The sequence below is a fragment of the Anabas testudineus genome, chromosome 21 (assembly GCF_900324465.2).
Source record: "Anabas testudineus chromosome 21, fAnaTes1.2, whole genome shotgun sequence".
Classification (NCBI taxonomy): Eukaryota; Metazoa; Chordata; class Actinopteri; order Anabantiformes; family Anabantidae; genus Anabas; species Anabas testudineus.
In genome coordinates this window covers 11262205-11279892 of record NC_046629.1, presented here as the reverse complement: position 1 = coordinate 11279892, position 17688 = coordinate 11262205, and the positions used below count along the sequence as shown (strand labels likewise).

The window sequence follows — 17688 nt, the reverse complement described above, 5'->3', positions numbered from 1 at the left end:
TCAAGCTGAGAATGTTTTACCTGTGGGTGCAGTTTAAACATACAACCGGGACTGAAAACCACCTAGACAACCCTCTCTGGTACAGAATGCTACTCACGTCTATACAGCTGGATTCATTTGGAGTGTGACAGTCAGTCGTTTAATGTGTTTTTCCATTTGACAGGCTGCATGCTAATCACTTTTATGAAGACCTGTTTTTGCAAGCACATCATGTCTTGTACTCTTACAGTGGGACTTTAACTATATATCAGCAGACACTCCACTGTATGACAACAATCATAACATTTCCTGTTTCCTCTGACAGAGCTAGTGAGTTGTTGCAGCCAGCTTCGTTTGACAGTTTTCCCTGGCACAGGAATTTTCCCACCACAGTCAGGTGGAATATCAACATACGGTACATTAATATTCAACACCAGCCTGTGCATATGAGAGCTCAGTTTTCCCCATAAATATCTCAACAAAGCCAGGGAAAACGCGCTGCTGCTCCACCAGTGACCCCCTCAATGAGTAATTGGTCCCATAACATACATCTAAGCTCCACTGAAAGAAAAGGCTGATGTAAACCAGCAAAGCAATTGAAATTGTATTCATTCAATCTACTCTTGCATCACTTTGACAGCTGCACAACTCCAGTGACAACGTTCTGTGAGACAAGCCTGCAAGCTAGAAATAGATAAATAGTGAGCCAGTGTCAACAGGAAGCAGAGATTGGCCAGGGAACAGCATGTGTTTGGGTGACTGCACTGAAACTGGAAGTCGGGGGGGGGGGGATGCATCCTGACATGCAGATATGGATGAAAACATGATGGTTTCACTTGGAGGGAAATTGCTCAACAATCTGAACACAGTCATTAATATTCAATATAATGTATGCTTTCTGTAGAAGCGTGGTGTGATTTTTTTTTTCTATTCAGTTGACTGAGTGCACAGCCACAGAGTGACTGTAGCGCGTATGTGTGTGTGGGGTGGGGTGGGGGTCTAGACTGGGGATCAGTGGGTTTTCAGTGCTCAGTGATGGAGAAAGGCTCTGTGGCTGTCAGGGCGCTCCCACTGATGAAAGAATGCTGTGATTGACAGATGAGCCTTAGTGAACACCATGGCTACTCTTTCCTCCTCCGGGATAAAATGACCTATGGAGCACCATCCTGGTGGGCGTTTAGGTTGTTCATTCACCTGCGGCTCACATCACTCTATAGCTGCTATACTATATCTAAAGAGGAGTATTTTAAACATATCTCCGTGTGTTTGCGTCACAGCTAAGATGTGCGTCTAATTGAAACATGTTTATCATTCTCCTGTGTGCCACGTAGGAGGCTCAAAATAGCTTAATATTGCTACATGACAGAGAGCTTATGATAATTGTGTTGGGTGTTGTGGCACTAGAGACTTCTCAAATCCTTCCTTCTCTTCAGGAATCCACTCATTAATTCCTTTGAATTCTTCCTCCAGCACGTCGCATTGTCTCATCAAAATAGCTCCCGCCGCAAGTTACTTCTCTGTATCCCTACTAGGCCCAGGATCAGCTCCATGAGTTGAATTATAGAGCGAAAAAAGTCATTAAGTGGGATAAAGATACAAGGAATCGATGGTGCACTGGACAGTCTGCAGCTCTCAGCTGTCTGCGGTCCAGTGCACATGAGCATCAGGGTGGTAAAGCCTGCTTGTTGTTTCCAGGTGAGCTCTCCAGTCATTCCACAAGTCCTCGGTTATTGAGGAAGATCAATGAAAAACAGCCTAACCAGACCACTTCAAGCTTATTCTTCTTTGAAAAGCATCTGTGTAAAAATACCACATTGAAAATACAAATGCAAATACTGAAGCAGGCTAAATGGATGCGTGTGTTATTTATGGGTGCAATACTGGAATAGATATGTTAAAAGAGTAAACCTCCTGGTGTCATTGTAAAATTATAAATTGTGCTGCAAATCCGTTTAGACACCACAATAAACCAGATGATGTAAAACCCTTAAATCCCCACAGAATAACACGCAGTAGCGACCAATCTCAGTTGTGTGTGGGCTGCTTTAAAATAACGCCTTCGGCTGTCTTGAACCTGCAATTTTTAATGGCTGTGTGGAAACTGCCAGATAAATGAGACAGACATTTCTTGTCTCCAAGATTGTTCTGTTTTATTCTCACACAAATAGAGGCACACGACATCTTTCTCTCCCTTTAATGTCACGCAGATTTGACTTGTTCTCCTTTAATTATGTGACCCACCGGGCCCAAAGTCTTTCCTTGTGGAAACTAATGGCCAATTCAAGTCCTGGTTGGTTGTCATTACACAGGCATGCCGACTGCAGCTGCTGCAGAGAGGGGAAAGAGACACAGATATTTGGAAAGTGTATTCATTAGGAAGACTTCACATGATGTCTGATTTTATAGATTATTTAGATCTGAGTTATTTCTGACCTGGAGCCAACACACTAACATTAGAGTCATCCACATACAATTAATCTGGATTCTGCTGTGCAAGATAAATCTAAGTTTGTATGTTTCCATTTAATTAAAACTCAGTTCGTATTCCTGTTTGTGAATAATTTATACAGGACATTCAGTATTTATGCCGGTGAACATGCTGTAGAACATGTCATGCACAAGATCTTTGATGACACGCGGATGTTAAATCCCCAGACCACAGTAAGCCATACATTCCCCACTATGAGATCCAATGTGACACTTGCAATTTGGATCTCAGCATTAAAGCAGGAGGAGAACGCGATGACTCGTCCTCGGGCTGAGATGATCTGGAAACCGGTCAGTAACCAAGTGTCAGAGTAAAGTATAATATGGCCCCGAGCATGTCACAGCATTGAGGCATGTGATGTGCTGCAAGGGAGCCTCGCCACACGACGCCTGTGGTTGGCTTGATGCGAGTAAAATACTCCTTTTTCTCACTAAGTTTAGCTGTTTCCTCCACAGCACATGTCTGCGTGTTCATGTGCAATGACTCATTCATGCCTGTGGTCCACGAAGCCTTGCAACCCACTCACATCCTCACAGGGCCAGGTTAACATCCAGCTTCTGTATCAATACCAAGTGCTTGTATGCATTTATATTGGATAATAATTACCAGGGTGGTGGCCTACTGAACCTCAGCTCCTCCACCCTTGGGCTACAGCCGGCGTGTAGTATATTTCCTGCTGTCTCTGTCTGTGTCACTGTCTGTCAGTCAGCTCTCTTCCGTCTCGCTCTGGGAGGCCAACCTTTCAGCATTTCCAATGATGTGCCTCGGAAATCTGTTTCCAGGGCAACCAGGGTACCAAATACTCTCCCAGCGGCCTCTGGCTGGTGCATCCTTTGTTTACACTTTTCATATCTCTGGGAGGATGGCGGTTGCTCTAAACTGACAATGATGGGAACAGAAAAGCATATTGGGTAAAGATACAGCTAACTCTGACGTCAGAGCAAACCAATCAATCACTACCCGCCTGTTTACTACTGATTTCATCTGAATTGCAGCACTCGATTAATTATAATTGCATCTTATGAGGCGTTCAGGTGCCATATTAGATGTTAACACAATACTTAACATGTTAGCAATATAACTTCCTTAATTACAGCATGGGAATTTGTTTTCCCCAAAGTCACTTGACGGGTGGCTGCGTTCATTTGGAGTTTCCAAATCAAGCTGATCTCTTGACACAAACGCTTTAACGTGTAAACAAACACTTTTAGCTGCGCAAAAACATTGAAGACACCGTTTCACCGTGTTTCTGTTGATTAGCTCTCCCGTTTGTTGGACTTATTTAAAAAACCACTCACGTCCACCACTTTTTAAGCCTTGCGCTTGCGCGTAACGCGACCGGGAGCTGTCCAAGTGCTGAAATGAGAAAAAAAAGGCGTTCCACTCCCATTCCTCAACAGAGGACGGCCCTCCACCTGCGAAAAGATCTCCCCTCATAAGTAACAACACAGGCCGACGGGTTGGTCTTCGCAAGGCGAGCTTCTAGATCGGAGCCACCGCACAAAGCTTCCGGCGCCGACGCGTTTTTTTGGAGTTTCTCCTCCTCGACGTCTCAGCACAGGACTGATGCTTCTTCGCACCTTCGCGTCGAGAAATCTGTCAATGGGAGTCAGAGTTTCGTGAAACTAAACTATGATCCGTCGCTGCGTTGAGGAATGTCTCCTGCATTTGCGTGTGACACAACGACACCAAAACGCCCACGACTTGGTCAGAAAGAAAACGGTGCCCCTATTTGGATTATGTGTTTGACCAATGTAAACATATGGAAGAAATAGAAAAGTGAGCACATGGGGAAACCACCGGGAATGAATCGCTCCTTCATTAGGGCTTTGGTAGCTTTATTTACATATTTCATGGAGGCGAGCAACTTTAGGTAAGGCGATTCATTTACTAAATACATCTCATTTTAAACGTTTTAAAGAAAGTGTTCATGCTTTTTTAAAGTTTGGGGAATGACACAATTTATTCAAGTGTTTGATCGATTGACTAAAGAAGCTACTTTTTGTTGTTTGACTGTTTGAAATGTGTTTATTAAAAATATTTAATTGCTAAATTATGCTTAAATACACAATATCCCTATGGGGGGTTTAATTGTAGTACAATGGTTTATTAGTCATAGTTACGCACTATACTCTATTTATCTTAATTTCTACTATTTCTCATGTGGCGTTATAGGAAAAATCCTGCAATCTTATGACTTCCAGCGCGCTCTCTGATGATGATGGGTGATATTGCTGGACATGCTTACCACGTTGAAATCACATACATTGATTCCCTGATACGTTACGCGCTTTAACGCATTTTCCAGTTTGCCATCACCGCCAGGCAGCTGCTAAACGAAAGATAAGGTTGAACGCCTGGTTAAGAGCCCTGACGTCTGACCAAGTGTATTTTTGTCAACGTGCGTGTTACAGAGTCGTGGATGCCAAGGAGCACGATTCCAGATCCTCCTCCAACATGTCTCCATCAGACTTTCTCGACTCACTTATGGGTCGCACGTCCGGGTATGATGCACGAATAAGACCGAATTTTAAAGGTTTGTTTCTCATCACCTTTGTTTTGTGGAAATCATCACACACTTCACAATGAGCACCCCCACCCCCCCCCCCCCAAAAAAAAAAAAAAAAAAAACATGCAACCACCACCTTTTATAAGTCAACAACAATTTCCCCCTCGGGGATCAGTAAATAAAAGTAAGTTAAAATGAAAATGGAAAGAAAGACATACAAATCACAACACTGCATGTTTGTTTTCATTTGGTAAATTGTTGTTAGAGGGAATTCATATCTCCTTAATTAAAAATTAAGAGGAAAAAAAAGGGGGTGGGCATTTTACAGACACAGTCTCAGATTGGTACTTGCAGCAGAAAGGAAAGCCACCATGACAGGCCAAGTGATGGATGGTGCCCCCATGGCAAGGCTGCAGGCTACCGAGTTCTTCTGTTGTAGCTGCTGTGATGCTGGAGATAGACACAGCATCTGTCACTGGAATGGAGCTGAGTATGGAGGAGAGGCCAGCCCACTGGGGCTGAGGCTCATTCCAGACTGGGTCATGTGGGCTGGGATTTGATGAAGACTGGGGATCCCAGTAGTTGAAGTGACCAGAGAGTGTAGCACAGGGACCGCGTACAGCACAATTCAACACCCAGGGTCCACATTTTTCCTTCATGTCTGGGAGAAAGAGAAAGCATTGACAAGACTGCTGAAATGGACCTGAGATGAAACGTACAGCCAGTTTAACACTGGCTGGCATTTTCAGTGGAGGGATAAAGTGTGAACAACTGTTTCCAGCTATTAAAGAGAGGATGAGCACACATGGATTAAGAGGCATAAAGTCGTATTTGAACACTGCTGGTTAGATTTATATTCCCTCTGTTTTAGGGTAGTTGAAGCTCCCCGGCTCATACACAATTTACAGCCCTATAGCTGGAAAACAAACACTTTTGCACAAAACCCCTGTGATGTAAACAGATTATTTATTTCGCGAACCCGCTCGACGTACTTTGAGGAGCACGTTGAACTGGGTTTCTGAAGCCTGACCTAGATTTTATTCCTGAATTTGTTGTTGAGGAAGCACTGTGTTATTTTTCTGCCTCTGCTGTTAAATGTAGCCACCTGATGACAAACTGAGGCAAATATTAATACCAAGTGCCATGCAATATTAATGAAGAAAGCACAGGGAAAGGGCACTGGGAAGGGCTTACTACTTTACTCATCGTATAGAGAAGAAATCTGCTGTGACATTAAATGGCATAACCTGCCAAACCCTGCAAAAAGGTTTTAGTTTAGGAGAATCTGGAGTAAAAATGACACCACTCATTAGATCATGCTGTGCTGCAACTGACTAGGAGTTTCATTACTAATTAATCTCTAGATTACTTTCTCTAAAATGTCAGATAAAGTATCAAATATTGAACATAACATATTGAAGATATGACATATCTATGGTGCATACTTGTTGCAAATTAGTGCCTTTCCAGTCAAGGAATGGTCCACACTGTTGTTTGTAAGTGTGCATGCATTTGTATGAATATCTGTTAAACACAAAGTATCACCGACATCATTACACAATCATAACTGCAAACTGTCATCGCTCATTACTATTAATAGTTTGAATAAAACTGCATCTTAACGTGCATCTTATTCTTGAGCAGAACATTTTGGTCTTTAAAGGCAAACATACTGTAGGTCAATTTCATGTTTCATGTGATCTTTTTGCTTGTGGTTCGACGGAGCATGCAACATGTCACCATCCACTCCAAACATTTCCCATAAAATAATAAAAAAGAAATATGCTGCTTGCTGGTTGTGATGCATGTTGACACACGCAGTCAAACAGCAGCTTGAAAGCCAACAGGCCCACATTTCCTGATGAAACATCTTGACCGCCCCAAACCCAGTTGTCCTTGCTGATATGTGGCTTAAGGCTTTTTCCTGTCATGTCATTGTCATTCCATTTCACAGGTCCTCCTGTAAACGTTACATGCAATATTTTTATCAACAGTTTTGGCTCTGTCACAGAGACAACTATGGTGAGTTCCTCTGGCATTTTGGCTGATTTTTGCTCTGTACAATGTGCCAATGTGTTATCTATCCCCCAACCTGCAGGTCCACCAGTTAATGTTACCTGCAACATATTTATCAACAGCTTTGGTTCTATAGCAGAAACCACGATGGTGAGTTGAGCATTAACATTGGACTTGTTCTAAAGCCCCGATATCTGCTCTGGAGTTCAGACTGAATCATCCTGTTTTTACCCGACGTGATGTACTTCTTTTAATATCCACTCACTGGCCACTTCACTAGACACATCTGTACAATCTAATGGAAACCAAGACAGCAGCTCTGCCATGAATCTACTTTTACAAAGTTGTACATTCTCGGTTTTTGTTCTAAATGAGAAACACCTACCTGAACATAATGCACTCCAGCAACCCTGTAAAAAATAGTGGCAGAGCTGCTGTGTCAGACTGCTTTAGATTGTACAGGTCTACTTGATAAAGTTGCCAGTGGGTGTATATCCATGCTTCCTATCCATGAAGCCCTTGTTTATTGCCATGTAGAAGTCTATTGGCGGTAGTACTGGAAGAAGTACTGCTTAATATTCCACACAACAACAAATATGCTTTTTAAAGCGCAGCCAGTAATCATTGACGGTGGCTGATCCTCTCAACTAGGCTGAGCTACAATACAGCGTGTGAAGTGTATCCTGCAGTGGTAAAAATAAAAAACCCGCAAGGCTGCATAGAAACTCATCGTGATGAAATGATTCATAATGAGTGATAATAACTATTTAGATCTGGTGCTCATTATAGTGCCAGGGAATTACATGGTTTTAGACACGCATGCAAATATTTGGAGCCGCCAATATGCTGATGAAATGTCAAACAACATAAGGGCTTCTCATCATCATGACATATCAATTACCCTGAGCAACCAAGCTTTGTGACACTTACTTTACCCCTAACTGCACAGTCAGACTTTCCCCCATCAGTTACTGCATCTTACGAAGGCATCATCTAGCCTCTGTAATGGCTCTTACATCATCACTATTGATTTGAAGTGATCACAAGGGCGTTGCTTTTTAAATGCAAGATTAGAAATAGATAATCGTCAAACTGGTCATGTGAACACATGTATGAAATTCAAATTATAAAGTGCAGATACCTAGCTGAAAACATTCATTTTAGTTGCTCATCCCCCATTTTATTATTTGTCATGTTGCTGTTTTTGAAAATGTCTTGTATGATCACAACATTTGAGTAAATGTGAACACATGTAAATAAAGTCAGTGGTGGGAAAAGTACAGTACTCAAATCCCTATTTGAACTCAAAGTGAAGTATCACTGTGACTAGACTGTTACATCATATACAGCATGCACACATGTGTAAAGATCAACAGCTTTTTAACAGCTCGTTGTACTTGGTCAAAATAGTCAAACTTTTCCATAATATCTTTAAGTAATCTTAATCTCAAATGTAGTGGAGTTAAAGTATTGAAAATACACAATGAACACATTTGCTCTGTTAATTTATTATTTTAACAATCATTAGAGATTCATGTTTTGTGTATTAGGTGAACCATTATCTGGTATGTTTACCAGATATTTACTTTATTAAAAAGAGGAGATATTAATTATTATTAAAAACCCTCTGTTACCAGCATGCATTCTCAGAACCGCAACCTCTGCACTGCAAAATATGCAAAGCTGCTTGTCCTCTCTGCAGGATTACAGAGTGAACATCTTCCTGCGGCAGAAGTGGAATGACCCTCGGCTGGCGTATAGTAAATATCCAGATTCCTCCCTCGACCTCGACCCTTCCATGCTGGACTCCATTTGGAAGCCTGACCTTTTCTTTGCCAACGAGAAAGGAGCCAACTTCCACGATGTCACCACAGACAACAAGCTGCTGAGGATCTTCAAGGATGGCACTGTCCTCTACAGCATCAGGTGAAATGCTGCACGTGGCATTAATGTCCTTTTAAATTTGATTATAATGAAAGTGTGCACAGTAATCAGAGCATTTAAAGATGTCACCTTGGCTTTTGCAAACTAGTGGTTTGCATTTCCCACCAAGCGAGTAACCACTTGGTCTGGAAGTGGTTAATCAGTAGAATAGTCTACAATGAAAATAATTGTTAGTTGCATATCTAGATTGGCAATGTGGTACTGTAGTGGAGGTACAGATCTGTGCTTGGTTAAAGATACTGCAGAGAAGCAAAAGCGCTGATTTATGGATCTCCCCAGGACATGCTCACTTATTGCTTTTTTACATTTGCTCTCAAACATCAAAGACCTTCAGTGTAAAGCAAAAGTTTTAAATGGATTGTATCTCATTTTGATCAATCCTTTGAAATGGCAGAATTCACTGAACTACAGTACATCCCCATGTGCAATGCAGATTTTTAATTAGGAACACTGACTGCAAGAGGGCAAGCTAATCTCATAGGCATTGTGGAGAATCAAAAACGAATATAAAACTAAAAGTGATGAAAAAGTATATATATATATACATATCTTTGTACATGTTGGTCCCTGAGCTCAGGATATTTTTAAATACATGAAAACATTGTGGAAGACTGAAACACGCAACCCACTCTGGATACGTGACAGTTCAGAGGCCTATCAGCTCAAATGTTGAGCAAAACTCACTACAAGATATGAAAATATGTGTCACTTTATTTCATACAGCTTCAGTCACACGTGATATTCAGGGTTTTTCTTTTTTCTGCAATGATGCGACACAAAGCAGATCAATTTAGAGTCCATTTAGGGTGCAGCTCTGAGTTGAGTGGTGCTCAGGTGTGGAGGTAGAGTGGGTCAATGGCCGAGATGAAAAGTGGTTAGCTACTCTCTCCATTCATGGGAAAAATGACAGAGCGAGCAGAGTGTGGACCGCAACGCATCAAAGAGACAATAAGTTGCAGTAATGAAAGTGTGATAGGAACCTGCTGAAGGGAATCTTACATGGTGTGTCAGGGGCTATCACACAGAAGAGAGATTGCCAGAAGTGTACCAACCGTGATCAGATTTTTTAAACAAATTGGTTTCAACTCATGTGTCCACTCATAAGTTCAAGGTTTAATGAATTAAATATCACTTATTCACTGGTTTAATCCCCTCAATCTATCATCCTATATGTGTTTGTCTGACATCGCAGGTTGACGCTCATACTCTCCTGCCCCATGGATCTGAAGAACTTTCCCATGGATGTCCAAACGTGTACGATGCAGCTGGAAAGTTGTAAGACTGAACTTTGTCTCCGCGTTGTCGCTGCACTTTCTGAACCACTGTACGTGTAAACTTGGATTCGTCTTATTTTCTGTCTCTCTAGTTGGCTACACCATGAATGATTTGATCTTTGAGTGGCTGGAGAACGGTGCAGTGCAGGTGTCGGATGGACTCACCCTGCCGCAGTTCATTATGAGGGAAGAGAAGGAGCTGGGATACTGCACCAAACACTACAACACTGGTCAGAGGACACCAGCATTGTTTCTATTCATACAGCAAACGCTTACATTTGCCCTGCTGTGGTGGCTGAATCGTGTTTATGTTTCTTACTCTTAACAGGTAAATTCACCTGCATTGAAGTTAAATTCCACCTTGAGCGCCAGATGGGCTACTACCTGATTCAGATGTACATTCCCTCTCTCCTCATCGTTATCCTGTCGTGGGTGTCTTTTTGGATCAATATGGATGCTGCTCCTGCCAGAGTGGCACTGGGTATCACCACTGTGCTTACCATGACCACCCAAAGCTCTGGCTCCAGAGCTTCTCTTCCAAAGGTAAACATTAGAAACCCCTCTTAATGAACTCCAGTACGACTCCACCACCCACTAGGACCCTAGTCTGGTCTAATATATTGTGCTAACATCAAAGGTTCATGTCTTAGTCCTTAAAGTACACAATACTGTAAGACTTCAGTATACAGTATATAATTAAAAAGGGTATTATTTAACAACTACTACATACAGTAACTGCAGCATTAAAGGTCAAACTTTATGGAATTCATACCCATTATGTACAATTTACAGTATAACTCATTCATATGATCATATATTACATGTGTGGAAACCATGTTTATTACAGCCGATAGAGTTCTACTATATTTCATATATATATTTATATAGTTGATGGATTTTCTATTTTGAATACAACACACAATTTCAGCTTTTATTATTATGTGATGCTCTTGTAAAAGTAACCAGTCTAGGAGGTAAATATGTATTATGGGGTGCTTTCTCTAATTAAACCAAGCAGCAATATTTTGCAGTTGCTTTAGACGTGGACATATTCATAACATATGGGAAGTACAATGACAACACAACAACATTTGTCTTAGTTCTGAAGAGATCTAATGAATAAAAGTATTCTTAAATACAGACAGGTTGAAATACTTAGCAAGAGACTCAATTTATCTCACTCACATATGTGTGAAAGTTGTGTCCTCCACTATAACACATCAGACAATAGAAAAAACTATTTTTTTGCAGATAATAAAAGTATGTCTGGGTAGCTTTCTAACCTGATTTAATACAATTGACAGGATTCAACTTTTGCTTTACAGCAGTAAAGCCTAGTTCCAATCAATGCAAAGTCCAGGCAGAGTCACACGTACTGATAAATATTTAAAGTGAAGCCTTTGGATGCCTTGATTTTAAATAGAATGAAAAAAACAATACCTGTTGATGTTGTTTTTTTTAAGCTGAGTTGTTTTCTCCACATGTAAATCAGCTGACAAGACTGGAGGTCTCACTGATCAGCAGCCAATGATTTCATGTTTATCCTCCTCAAAAGAAACTGATCAAAACAAGTAGTAAATGAGCAAACTAATACTAGAGTGCTCTTTTTGTGGATAATCAATGTAGCCATTGTTTCCCATTGTTTGAGTCCTTACAGTGCGTAGATAGCTAATGGCTGATATAGCTAGAAGCTTTGATACACTTCCTCTAATTACAGTCATTTAAAAATCACAGTTAACTGTCATATAAGAGAAGAAAAGGAGAAAAACACAAATATCTTCCAGATAGAACGGATCAGGACGCATATACAAGTCACAGCACATCATGATGTATTAGAACTCACTGAATACTGTCAGCTTTGAATGTTTAACTAAGGGGATCTGTTTTTTCTCTCAGGTCTCCTACGTGAAGGCCATTGACATCTGGATGGCTGTGTGTCTGCTCTTTGTGTTTGCTGCATTACTAGAATATGCCGGGGTTAATTTTGTCTCCAGGCAACAGAAAGAGTTCCTTCGCCTGAGGCGAAGACAAAGGAGGAGTCATAAGGTAGGCTTTTAAAGTCCTTGCACAATTGTTGGGTTATCAAACCATTTGGCTGCACAAGCTGTGGGGCTTTAGGGGTAACGGTGTCTACTGTTCAGTCTGAAAAACTGGATGTCCAGTATTGTAGCTTTGATGTTTTCTCCTGAATGTTCCTTTATTGCAAAGAACAGGTGAAAAATTTCACCTATTTAGTGAATTAAGTCAAATCAACTTGGTAAATTACACAACAAGCAATAAAATAATAACATGGAAACCAGCATCGCCGTGGCAGCTATGTAGTAGACTAACATTTTATTGTTTACCTGAATAAAGAATTGCCTTTAAACAGTCACTTGAAGCGCATCACGTTATTTTGGGGATTCTTTTTTGAAAAGTGTAACATCTCATCACTAGTGTTTATATATAATTCACTGTACTACAGCAGCAGGGAGACTGCCCACAAGGTGGCTATAAGTCGGGTGATAAAGAGAGAGAGGAGGATGGAGGGAGATATAGGACTGGGAGAGAGCAAAACCTTTGCAAGGCAGTGTATGCATGTCACATCTGTATCAGGGCAAGTGGTTTGATTCCCTCCTGTCTGTATGTTGAAGTGTGGACAATTAATCTAAGTTAACTAAGTTAATTCTGTTATAATAAGTTGTTTGTTTTTTTCTTTTTCTTCAGGATGATGAGATGCGTGAAAGCCGCTTTAATTTTGTTGGCTACAACATGAGTCAGTGTCTGCCAACAAAGGATGGCTCAGCCATTAAGAACGCCACTCCAGCTCCGAATCCTCAACCACCACTCCCAAAAGACATAGACGCCATGAGGAAGAAGTTTGTGGACAGAGCCAAGAGGATAGACACAATCTCTAGGGCGGCCTTTCCTCTGGCCTTCCTCATCTTCAACATCTTTTACTGGGTTACTTACAAGATTATCAGACATGAGGACATCCACAAAAAATAAAGACTTTGCCGTAGCCAAATTACTTTTTTTGTTCATTTCTCAGCCTGAGAAATGAGGGAGGTACAGCAAAACGAGTCAGAGACTGTGCATTGACGGGTACCATGGTGATGATAGAGGTGAACTTTCAGGGATAATGTGTAACATTGCATTTTACGTCATACAGTAATGCTAATGTTCTGATGAATTAAGAGTTTTTGATGATGCTTTTTTTGTCATAGTACTGCTGCATAATATTTCCTGACAAATATGGAAAACAGTTTTAACTCAAGGCTTAGTAACAACCGGGAAAAGATGGACCAAAATCTTTTTAATCAGTTCTGCCTCGGCATGCGCGCAACCAAGGAACAAAGAAACATTCCATGGATTTGTAATTGTAAGTAGCTTAGACTTTTTGTGATGTAAAAAAAAAGGGGTATTTCTTATCAAGGATGTTTCTGACTGTTTTATAGTGTACTATTTGTCATGGCACTTCCTCCTGTTTATACAGTATATAGCACCAAACGTCTAAAGATATACAGAGAGTAAGCACACACACACACACAGATGCGTCTTTTAAACATCAAGCAGCAGCACACGTCTCAGGAGCGAGCGTGAACAAAGCAGATGAAAATCTGGAATCGGAAATTGGATACTGCATTTTTGTGGAATACCTGAGGCCTTAGATATCCAAGCATTGCTGAGATGAAGCTCTATGCTACTTTATTTTTTTCAAGAATCTTCTCCTTTTGTGTTATATCAGAGCTCAATGCACAGTTTGAGCTTTTCTACCTGTGGCCAGAGATCCAAAGGTATTTCTTTCTCTTGCTCCTTTTTGCCTCTAAGTGTGTTATAAATCATATTCATGAACAGTTGATGTCACCTAAAGTTAATGTAAATTAGTTGAGACTGTGTGAAAGTCATTCGTTCTTCCTTTCATTCTAAAGAAATTTCTAAAATTAACTGCCGTATATTTCGCAGGTTAAAATCATAAATTATAATAGGATTTTTGAACAAGTCTACAAACTGTGAACATGCATTAAATTACTCCACCAATTAATGACCTCATATACAGTATGGCCATATGCACATGAATTAATTTAGATTGCACATAAAGGCTCAGTTATGTTAGATATGGTTTAAGAGTATATGTTTTTGTAGAATTAGTCTAATAAAATATTTATTGTGGTGGAGGACAGGTATGTTTATAAAAAAATAGATTTCTGTATACTTCTTCAACTTCCACTGTGGCTAGTTTTCCTTCACTTGATGTGTTTGTTGCTAGATGGTGACAGATGTTTGTAGATGGACTGAACAGTGAAGGACGGATCTTGGTACAGAGCAGCTAATGGTACTTGCACATCTGACAGTGTGGTGAAGAACTCTTTTCATGAATGCTATTCCTGAAAAAGGTTATTTACTGGCCTGTACATCAATAAAATCAATCAGTGATTTGCTGTGCGCTGCGTTTACTTTATTTCCACGGCACATACACAATACATTATTTTCATATACAAATCTAAGAGATAGACGCCAATCAAGGCCCAAACATATGAAAATGCTTTTTGTGCCCAGTCACAGATCAAACCTAACAATAGTCTCTGCTCCTCATAAAGTGCACACCAGGGAGGTGTGGGGGGGCATGAGGACCATCACTGGCTGCGGTGATGTGAATGAGGGGATTGTGGACCGGGCCAACTAATATAATATTTTTTTCAATAGATTCCAGGCTGAGACTCAGATTCCGCTGCACTTCACTACAGGCTGCACAGTAACTCCCTCACATCACTCATACACCACCCAAATAATGTCCATCTCAGCAGATCAGGTGAGGAGACAGCTGAACAGACTCTATCCCACAAACGCTGCAGATCCAGATGGAATCAGCCCAAGGGTGCTGAAAGTCTGTCCTCCCAAGCTATGTGGTGTTCTCCAGCACATCTTCAACCTCACCCTGCATCTGGAGAGAGTTCCTCATTGGTGGAAAAAGTCAGGCCTAGTTCCCATGATTAAGATTCCACATCTTAAGAGTCCTCAATGACTACTGCCCAGTGGTTCTGACCGCAGGTATTATGAAGGCATTTGATCTGATCTCTGGTCAAACCCTCACTTGACCCTCTCCAGTTTGCCTATCAACCTCCTCTTGGAATGAATGCATACATCTGCTCTATTGCACCTACACCCACCTGGACAAGCCTGGGGGGCTCAGTGAGGATTATATTTTTTTTATTTCTCCAGTGCATTTAACACCTGCTCTCTGCACTGCTGGGAGGGAAATTAAAAAACATGCAGGTTAACACTCCACTGATTTAGTGGATCATGGACTACCTCACTAACTGTCCAAAGTTTTTCCACCTCCAGAACTGTGTGTCTGACACTGTGGTCTGTAGCACAGGTGCTAGGTGCTCTGTCTCCCTTCCTCTTGACCCTGCATACCTCAGGTAAAACTCACAAAGTACCAGGGGTGGTGGACAATTTTGTGGACTGGAGTGTACCAAACCATCTTCAACTTGGAAAACAAACTGGACTGGACTAAGAACTCAGCAGCACTCTACATAAAGGCTCAGAGCCAGACGTACTTTCTGAGGAGACCCAGGTCCTTCAACGTCTGCAGCACCATGCTGCGGATGTTTTATGAGTCTGCGGTTCCAGTGTCATCTTCTATGCTGTGGTCTGCTGGGGCAGCAACATGAAGGTGGGTGACACTAACAGGCTGAACAAACTGATCAGGAGGGCTGGCTCTGTTCTGGGGGTGGAGCTGGACCCTCTACATGTTGTAGCTGAGAGGAAAATGCTGTCCAAACTCTTCTCAATCCTGGACAATTCCTCCCACCCACTACACAGCGTGTTGGCTGGACAGAGGAGCACGTTCAGCCAGAGACTGATTAATATTAAGAGCTCCACAGAAAGCGAGATCCTTTCTACCAGCGGCCATCAAACTGTGCAACTCCTCCCCCCTCTGTAAGAGGAGGTGGAACTGGCAATCATCAGAAGCATTATTTACATCATATAAGTTTTGTCATTCCATTCTGGATTATTATTATTGACCTATTTTCATCCATTTTACATACTACTATGTTTCTGTATTGTAGTTATTTCAAATTTAAGGTTGTGTAGATGTTTCCCTGGTTGTGGTTACTTATTTTTTCTGTCTGAGTTGAGAGCAACTGTAACAAGGCAAAAATCTTCCCTCTGGGTTTAATAAAGCTTTTTGAATCTTGAATTGTGAATATGAAAGGGTGATGAGACACATGGATCACTGGGTGGCCTGGGGTCACAGAGATATGATCTGACAGTGGGCTTCCATTAACACATGGTGATGCACTTCACACTGTAGTGTGGGGCTTTCCTGCCACATCAATGTAAAATGCTTGAAGAGAGGGAGTGAGCGCATCTTGATCCCAATACACAAGTCGTATATACTGGAACTTCATTATCCTAACAATAATGCTTCATTAACATGAGTGATGCGAGGATCCATCAACCTTTATATTTGTTTTAAAGATGCATAACTTGCCTGTTGTAGGCTTAATGAGAGGGCTGCATGAATCACCCCTCATCCGTTTTAAAGCTCGAACCACAGGGATTATAAACTAATCAATAATACTAATCCTCACATAGAAATACCATCCATTTTACCGTTGTTTGAATATGCAATGACTCGATAACCTCTATGTAATCAAATGCAAGGCTTATAAGTGGAAAGTTATTTGTAGCATATAATTGTGTTTTAGACGAAAACAACTTTGCACCATTCATTAAAGTTTAGAAAGGCAAGAAATGAGGGTTGCCATAGCAACTGCACAGCAATTGATAGGACCAGTATAGTAGAAAAGCAGGAAATTAATGAAGGCATTAATGAAGTGCAGGATTTTACCAAAAAGTGTCTCTCATGCCTAAATACACTTAAATACTGCACTGCATCAAAACAATGTCCACTGTATTGAAGAAATAATATAGCTGCACATTCGGGTATTTTCTGTATTATGCTTCCTTGACATTCTTGTATTGACTGCAAAACAAACATTGCCTGTGTGAAGCCTGTGTATGTTGAGACACCCGTATTTTTAGGAATGCTGTACCAAAAGTAGTCCACTAACATTGCATTCCTGTCACAGAACTATTGCTGGCTGGTGATATTTATGGGCAGACCACACCGCCGAAATAAGTTCTTGTGCCTCCACAACCACAGGCTGAGCATTTGGCACTGAACTTTTATTAATTACAGCACAACATCATGACTTAACATCTGTCAATTCAAAGTCCTATCTGGATCAGCTAGTTGTTGAGAGAGACCGTTTTGAGATTTCATTGCTGTAGCTCATCAACATGATCATTAGCTGCTTCCACCATGTTTGCACCATCTGTTAACTTAAAGTTTAAAATATAAAAAGTAAGAGGACCTCATTTCAATAGCTTCTTGTTAACTTTTGTTTTTATACATGTAAATCAGCATTATTAACAAAGTATTATTCATCTCACGTGTACCGTTTATTTTTTAATAAATCACAGAC

At 41.0% G+C, this 17688-nt stretch overlaps 1 protein-coding gene across 1 annotated transcript; it reads left to right on the top strand.

Annotated features, from left to right (window-relative positions):
- Nucleotides 1–4188: 4188 nt before the first annotated feature.
- glra2 (glycine receptor, alpha 2) lies at nucleotides 4189–14548 on the top strand. Its single transcript, XM_026376614.1, has 9 exons — nucleotides 4189–4340; nucleotides 4882–5003; nucleotides 7075–7142; nucleotides 8695–8918; nucleotides 10129–10211; nucleotides 10303–10440; nucleotides 10539–10753; nucleotides 12107–12256; nucleotides 12917–14548. The coding sequence occupies exons 1-9, from the start codon at nucleotides 4255–4257 to the stop codon at nucleotides 13196–13198; spliced, it is 1368 nt and encodes a 455-aa protein (XP_026232399.1). The 5' UTR covers nucleotides 4189–4254; the 3' UTR covers nucleotides 13199–14548.
- The last annotated feature ends 3140 nt before the right edge of the window (nucleotides 14549–17688 follow it).